At 38.4% G+C, this 7,957-nt stretch overlaps 1 protein-coding gene across 2 annotated transcripts; it reads left to right on the forward strand.

Annotated features, from left to right (window-relative positions):
• The first annotated feature begins 1,791 nt into the window (after nucleotides 1–1,791).
• pold4 (DNA polymerase delta 4, accessory subunit) lies at nucleotides 1,792–6,661 on the forward strand. Of its 2 annotated transcripts, none has more exons than XM_020637751.3 (5): nucleotides 1,792–1,946; nucleotides 3,280–3,401; nucleotides 3,613–3,699; nucleotides 4,867–4,978; nucleotides 6,361–6,661. In XM_020637751.3, the coding sequence occupies exons 2-5, from the start codon at nucleotides 3,290–3,292 to the stop codon at nucleotides 6,383–6,385; spliced, it is 336 nt and encodes a 111-aa protein (XP_020493407.2). In that variant the 5' UTR covers nucleotides 1,792–1,946; nucleotides 3,280–3,289; the 3' UTR covers nucleotides 6,386–6,661. The 2 variants fall into 2 exon arrangements, with proteins under 2 accessions (XP_020493407.2, XP_020493408.2); XM_020637752.3 differs by having other exon boundaries at nucleotides 3,616–3,699.
• The last annotated feature ends 1,296 nt before the right edge of the window (nucleotides 6,662–7,957 follow it).

The raw sequence follows: 7,957 nt of genomic DNA on the forward strand, positions 1-7,957 counted from the left end.
GCAGTTTTATATTTTGGATGCCCCAGGCAAAGACCAGTATGAGGCCTGTCACGAGTGAGTGAGTGATCATAGAAAACAATGATATTTCTGAACATCAAAATAGTTTAAAGGTCCCATATTATGCAAATACACGTAACCATGTTGTTCTAACATTGATATGTGTCTCTATCTAACCCCCAAATTATGAAAAATGTCCATCCTCTCCGACTTTTGCCTGCTCTACTTTTCAGAAAATGTGTGCTCAAACAGGCCGTTTGGAGGTTTTCCCTTTATGACATCACAACGGGCAGTAACCCCTCCCCCAGGTGGGTGACACTCCCACAGCTAGGTGTTTGTTCTGCCCTCTAAGTCTGCCTTCTCACCGTAAACAATAGGACATGGAGCGAGAAAGTCCGAGCCACCCAAGCTCTTCCAGAGAGGGGGTGTGGTCAGACACAGCTCATTTACATTTAAAGGTACAGACACAGAAACAGCCTGTTCTGAGCAGGGCTGAAATAGAGGGGTTTATAGATGTGATGTCTTGTTCAAGGGCACCTTGGCTGTGCTCAGGAAGTGAACTGGCACCTCTCCAGCTACCAGACTTGGTCGACACCGGGACTTGAATCCAACCCAAGTCCTTACAGACTGAGGCTACATCCTAACACACACAACACACACACACACACACACACACACACACACACACACACACACACACACACACACACACACCTTAAACTCGATTATACAGTAAGTGATGTCTCTGGAAAGGGGAATGGAGGAGATGCAGAGAAGGAAATGCAGCAAAGAGGCTGAAGAACAGGCCAAGAAGATTTGTATTGATTTGTATTTTAAAACCACAGAGAGAGAGGTGGGGGGGGGGGGCTGTCCTCACTGTCAATCAATCATCAAAATCATGTAAGGTTAAATTCCATCATCATCACTTTTCGTTTCATCGTTACATTGCATCTTAAATTGTAGAAATCCATCAGTAAACTTTGATCTTTTCATTCTCTATAACCTGCTGGTTCCACTCCACTAGCCTCCAGAACAAAAACCGCCTGCAGAGCACGGTCACAGTCTGCTCTAAGATCACTGGACTACCTGTAAGGACTCTGTCAACCATCAATGAGCAGCAAACCCTCAGGTTATCAAGTTGGATTATTCAGGACCCCTCACACGCTCTCTTCCCAGCATTTAAGTATGAATGAGTGTTTGAATTTCCCTCGGGAATAATAAAGTATCTATCTCTCTATCTACCTACCTACCTACATCTATCTTAAGTGGATCCCCTCAGGACGCCGGCCTCGCTGTCTCGGCTTCAGGATGCAGAGGAGAAGAACAACATTTGTTCCCAGGCTGTCCAGCTCCTCAACTCTTTATTCCCTCCCTTCAAAAAACACACTTGAATTGAATCAAATAATGCTCCCAGTACAGAATAAATTTGAAACACTAGGCCAACTCACTTACTGTAAGGAAACTGGAAGCATGTTTAACCTTTATTTAAGAATTTAGATGAAGCATTCCTCTATCAAAATTCTCCCTGAGCTACACAGAGCTGCATAGTAGCAAATCTCTTTGGGTTGCATTATTTGACAGAACACCTGAGATACAGTTATTTACTCTAATAAATTAATCAAACTGTTGAATAAACTCAATATCCTCAAATGAATCAAACAAATACATCACCATCCTCTAAGGGCATTAATACGCCACAAACGCCTACCTCAGTGAAATTCACAAATTAATAGATTTTGGTGTTTGGGTGGAAGAAATTGTTGTAGCCTACTCTCCTGTAATGCACAAAACAACCAACAGGCGGCAGCAAAGAAGCCCATGGTCTCAAATCTGACGTAGACAGAAATAGAAGAAGAAGAAATTGCGTCAGTTTTGGTCGAGTTGTTTTCCTGCAGACTGAATGAAAAGAAAACATATTTTAATAGACATTTTATTTCCTCGATAACAAGGTAGGTTGAACACACAGGCAAGAGGGAGTTTGACAAAAGTTCACGGCAGAAGTTTGAATAAATGTTTCTGTCGAGTGCAGCATTAAAAAAAAAAAAAAAAAAGATAACATAGCGTAGCTGAAGATTACCAAGAAATTTACAAGAATTAGCTCATCTTTCTGCTTTCAGTCTGTGAACACATCTTAATTAGAATCTACAAGGGATTCATAATTAAATCGTAATAAATGCGTAATGCCTTTTTAACGCGAAACACGTCAGTCCACCGAGTAAGCTCAAGATAAAGTGAAAGAAAAAGAAAATACTGTTTGATCACATTCACAGTGTAATAAGTTGTTTTTGTGACTGCCGAATTTATTGATAAATATCTGTTTGTCAATCCAATAGTCAAAAAAAATAAAATAAAAATCGTACACCTTGTGCATTTGTAATAATCAAGTCATCTTAAATCACCAGATTTTTACATTGGATTTGGTGTGACCCAAAGACAATGCGTGAATAAAACGTCATTTAAATAGTTTTCCCTTTGCTGTGTATGACAGTTTACAAACATTAATTAGGCTTTCACTGTAGTCATGTTAAATATTGTTTATCTATTATTGAACTTTAAATAACAGGTGGTGTAGCCTTTGCCCGGACATGTTCAGTAACAGCGTTCAGTTGAAGTTAATGTGAAACAAGACAATTCAAATGCTACATGGACAAATGTTATTATCATAATAGTTTGTTTCAAAACGTTTTAACTGACTATTAGACACTTCCTTGTACTTTTTAGGGAATAATTATCTCTCTATGTCAGATTTTCATTCTAAGTGTGACTGCTATCCTGCAACAGAAAATATATTTCCTTTTCACGAGACGTCATTCTTAATCTAATGTTTATTAAATGTTAGAGCAACAATACAATCCTGATATGGCTGCAGGACATGTAATGTGCCTTTCAAAGACACAATTCAGGTTTATTACATGTAAATGAATTATATTATTCTGACATCTCCACGAGTGTAGAGGTAATATAACAGGGTGTTGGTTGACTCTGCTGTGTGGTATCCTTATGTGTACTTATGTAAATGTAAACAAGAGAGCTTGGTAGAAAATTATGACATTTTTTAAAAAAAGGAACATGCTGTAAAAATAAAATAATGTGTGATGTGAGACGGCATAAATCAGACTGTAGAAGAAGGTAGGACATTAAAGCTACAGTATGTGACATTATTTCATTACAATTTATAACAAAACATTCAATCATAACATGTCACTTAAAATATTAAATTGAATTTTTTCTTAAAATAAATGTGTGTCTAATCTCCAGCACCACTTTATTTCTTTGATCTAGATCAGTCACCATGACGACCAAGCACAGGCTGATAACTGATTCATTTAAAGTGGTGAAGAAGGCGAGGAGGGGGACCAAACGAGGGAAGAGGTCTCCTCCTCCTTCTCCGCCTCCACAGGAAGGTGATGAGCAGCACAGCTGTGTTTCTAAAATACAATTTAATATATTTTGTTGCTCACATTTTAGTTGTTGTTATTGTCTATTCATATTTTACAAAACAATATATAAACCATTGTTTTCACCATTATAAAGATGATTTAAATGTAATTTCAGTTAAATGTTTTAAATGAATGCTGTGAGATGCCATAGTGACTTTATTCTCTTTGTTTGCAGCAGAAGCTGAAACTAAATCGGTCCGAGAGGAGGAGCTGCAGCAGCTCAAACAGTTTGATCTGGACTGGAGATTTGGGCCGTGCACAGGTAACACACACACTAATGTGCACAATTAAGATTACTGAAAGGAGAAAGTGTAGGCATTGTAATTTATATTCTCTGTTTTGAATTTGGAATACTGTTCTGAAAGTTTTAGATAATTTGATAGTTTTACAATCTACATTATTTGAATGATTGACAGTATTGAAAAGTATCAAAGCTTTGAAAAATCTTCAGAGGTCGTCATATATTTAACCCAAAGCTGTCGTGAACTATTGAAGGAGGACTATCTGAACTGCACAAATACCTTTGCAGCGTTTCAGAACCAAAACGTTGCAAATTTATTCGACTATGTGGTGGGGTTTGCCTGCAATTTTTGGTGTTAAAAACAATAAAGTATCCAATATTGGGTACCTTAGACTTCTGTTTTTGTTGTCATGGTATTGAAAGATGTATCGATATTTGTTGAAGATGAAAAAATCTGGTATTGTTATACCATAATTTGTAATGCACACAAGTATTGTCTTTCAATTTAAAGACTAAGAAGTGCCTCAAATGAACCATCCTGCAGATATGACAGGCAGAGAAGACAGTGCTTAAGTTGTTTATAAAAGAGGCGAGATGACACACTCAGTTCATACAGTAGGTGGCAATTTGCATGCACCTTTAAAAGTATTGGATACAGATGAATATGGTGTGTTTTATATGTAACCTGGGTTAAAGTTGTGGATGCTGTTCTGCTGAATAAATGTGTGTAAATGTACTTCCTGTCTGTGCCCTCCTGTGGCTCTGCTGCCTCATAGTGGCCAAAATAAATCTGAAAAACTGTGAGTGAAACAAAAATTATGTTCAAGCTGCCTTCTTAGTACTTTTTCACATCAATGCAACATCAACCTGTAAAGGTTTGTTTTCATTCCAGATCATAAATCCACTATGGAAATGTTTTGCCTCTAAAATCATGATCCATATTGGTCTGATGTTTAATCCGTATCAGCCTGGCTCTGAGACACTCACTTACTGTATTAGTCACTTCTTCTCCTATTTTGTAAATATTTGAATTTTAGTGCTGATCTCTCTCTTTACTGCAACTCCTGGTTAACACAGCTCTTTCCCTCTGAATAAATAAAGTTATGTCTGTTGCTTAAAAAAAAAAAAAAAATCAGTTTTAATCCGACAGAACACTGAATCATTGATCACACCGTCGCTCTATTTCAGGTATCAGCCGGCTGCAGAGATGGGAGAGAGCAAAACTTCACGGAATGAACCCACCTGAGGAGATCAGAGAGCTGCTGCTGCAGACACAAATCGACTCCGAGTACACCCAGAGGTAACACACACACACAGACGGAAATTACAGACGGACATACGTGCGTGTGATTTTTTTCCCACAGGAATGCATGCAGGCGAGATGTGTGTCGGGTGCTGTTATCTCTATCAGCAGTATGTTTTTGGTCAGTGTTCAGCAGTGTTAAGGGTGTAGAGGTAATATGTTTAGATATCATGCGGGGCAGCAGGGTTCATGACCCGCCTGGATCATACTTTTCTCAAACGCTCACATTTATCGTTATGTTTGTTATTCTCCATCATGAAACTGAATGACCTTTCATAAGTGCTGAAACATGGATTATACACACAAAATGAAACATGAATTAAACCATTTTTACTAATTCAGGCACTTATCAGAGATCAAACAACACACAGCTGCTGTGAGGGACAATTACTTAAGTAGAAATAAATGAATACAGGAATTAATACATAAATTAATGAAGCAAAATCTGTTTATTGTATGTTCATAGTACTGTAGTCAGATTTAACTGACGTGTGACTTGTTAGATACTCAGTGGGGACAGATGGACAGGAGCTCCACAGCTGAACCAGGACACCTGTAGTTGGTGTCCATCAGAGAAATCCTGGTACTGATCCTCGCTAACAGATCTCCAAACTGGGGGAGCTGGTCAGTTCATCCAGACAGTTCATGGAGGATGAGGGGGTAAACTGAAATGTGCCACCCATGTTGTATTCTCACATACCGATACATTAAACTCATTCAGAAAACTTTGCGTTTCAACTGCATGTGAACAGACCCCTAGTTAAGTTTCAGCGCAAAGTCGGGATGAGCCAATGTGTGAATGCAGCTGGAAATATTGAGGGAAATTCACGTCGGGTGAGCAGACGAGGGTAATGACATTTACACCATGCGAGCGGTGAGCGAATGCTGCAAACATCTTGCATGTAATCAAGCTGCTCCATACTCTTTTCTGCTCATCAGTATTTTCTTTTCACCTCAATAAGCAATTGTAGAGGCCGTCTGTACTGAATTGTCCTTAAAATGTCAGGAGTGCATACGTCTCTGGATGGATAAAATGATGGCTAGTTGTGTTCTTACGAGCAATAATAAACACAAATGATCCCTCGATCAAATAAGCACAGGTAGCATACGATAAAAATAAAACTTTGCATGCAGAGTTGCATTTGTCAATTGTTTGATAGAGTATACAGCGAAAAAAACTCTTACTGTGTTTTTTTGTCTCCAAAAATCTTGATCTGTGAAGTAACTAAAACTGCCCGATGAATGTGGGGAAGTTGGATAACCAAAAAAAGGCATAAAAACAAAAGACTTGAGTTTGAAACAGCTATTTCAAATTTGTACTATTTTTGTTCTGACGTACATATCTGCTTTGGTTAATGATTGTGTTCTTTGTCTTTCAGCCTGTGGAGTGATTATCCTCTGTGAGAAAGTCAACCAGAGAGGGGGAAACATATGCAGACTTGAAGAGAAGACGAGTCAATTTTATCACTCAAAATCACCAATGTGACTGAATGTGACTGATTTATTTTTTCTTATTGTCTCTAACCCTCAATAATAATAATAAATAAAAACTCTAAACAAGAACAGCAGAGAGAGAAATCTCCTCCAGGATGTAGACGGAAGAATGTTAGGAAATCATGGTTGTGTTTTTGAACTTTAGATTTTTATTGAAGTTTTTAATAAAAAAATAAAACAAATGTACCATAACAGTGTCTTGTAATGTGTAGAGGAGTAAGGGACGGCACACTTTTACACATTCACATAATTTACTCTCGTGTACTATCTACTGACATACATCTGCCTCTGTCTTTTTATAACTGACCTAACTGAACACAGTGAGGGAGAAAATGAGTGACTGCAGAACGAGAGAAAAAAACAGAAAATATCACCTTCTAAGTAAGTTTGAGTTTACAGAGAAATAGCCCACAATTTAAAATAAGCACAACTCAAACAGTACCAACAAATTATGTGAAGGAAAATGCTGATTTCAATGATTTCAATCAGGACATGGCTAAATATATTACAGTCATTTGGGTAATTGATTGCATTGCACTCAAAAGGTATGTTTCTTAAACCCTGGGATTTTTATGTCTTTATTTTAGGGCTAGGAGGACAGTGGATAGAGTCAGAATCTGGGGCGAGAGAGGGCAGGGAACAACGTGAGGGAAAGGAGCCACAGGTCGGATGTGAACCCGGGTCACCCGCTCTCGAGGTTTCGAGCCTCTACCGCACTAACCGCTAGTCCACTGCCGCCCCCTTGTAAGATATTTTGAGAGAATCTTGCAAGAATGCAACAGGATTTTTAAGTGCTTACAAATATCACAGTTTAATTTTAACTTAATTTCTTATAAGGATCCAATAAATAAAAATTATATTAATATTATTATATATTAAAATGTTTTTTTTTATGTAATCCACGTGATATGTTTTATTATGTATACCGGTATGTAGGATAATGTTCTGAGCATAGGTTCTGAGGCTGTAAGACTCTCCATTACCCTTACCCAGAGCCTCTTTCAAGGGCACTGCCCTTACCCTTCCTTTTGCGCATTTTGATTGGTCGGCAGAGTCGCCAATCACATAAATCTCTGCACTGATTGGTCTCTTGTCGATGTTTTGTGCGACGACAGACGCACTACACGCTGATTGGGATGACAGCGATCAGAGGCGGTGCGTTTTCCTTATAAAGCTTCCAAAGGGCGGGGTGTAAGAAATTGCTACACGCTGATTTGTTTAAGTGTAACGCCACTCCGATTACTGAGCCTCCCATTGGTTCATTCTAAGTTCCGTTTAGTCTCCGCATTGGCGAAGTACGCTAATCACGTTCTCTGAGGGGCGGCATAGTCAAGCGTAACAGAATTAGCAGCGATTAATTCTGTTCTTTTTTTGCAATAAAACTATTCCTCTTAAATTTTTGGGGAGAAATTAAACAGCTTTTACCCATAGTTTTTTTTTGCAATTATCCAAAGATATACCCTTACTTATTACAACCCATAT

Source organism: Labrus bergylta, chromosome 1 (genome assembly GCF_963930695.1).
Source record: "Labrus bergylta chromosome 1, fLabBer1.1, whole genome shotgun sequence".
Lineage (NCBI taxonomy): Eukaryota > Metazoa > Chordata > Actinopteri > Labriformes > Labridae > Labrus > Labrus bergylta.

Excerpts from the sequence above, each read along its gene's own strand:
- pold4 (XM_020637751.3), top strand. The coding sequence starts at position 3,290 with ATGACGACCAAGCACAGGCTGATAACTGATTCATTTAAAGTGGTGAAG. Across the intron at positions 3,700-4,866 it reads GAGATTTGGGCCGTGCACAG|GTATCAGCCGGCTGCAGAGA; the intron begins GTAACACACACA and ends GCTCTATTTCAG. Across the intron at positions 4,979-6,360 it reads GACTCCGAGTACACCCAGAG|CCTGTGGAGTGATTATCCTC; the intron begins GTAACACACACA and ends TTTGTCTTTCAG.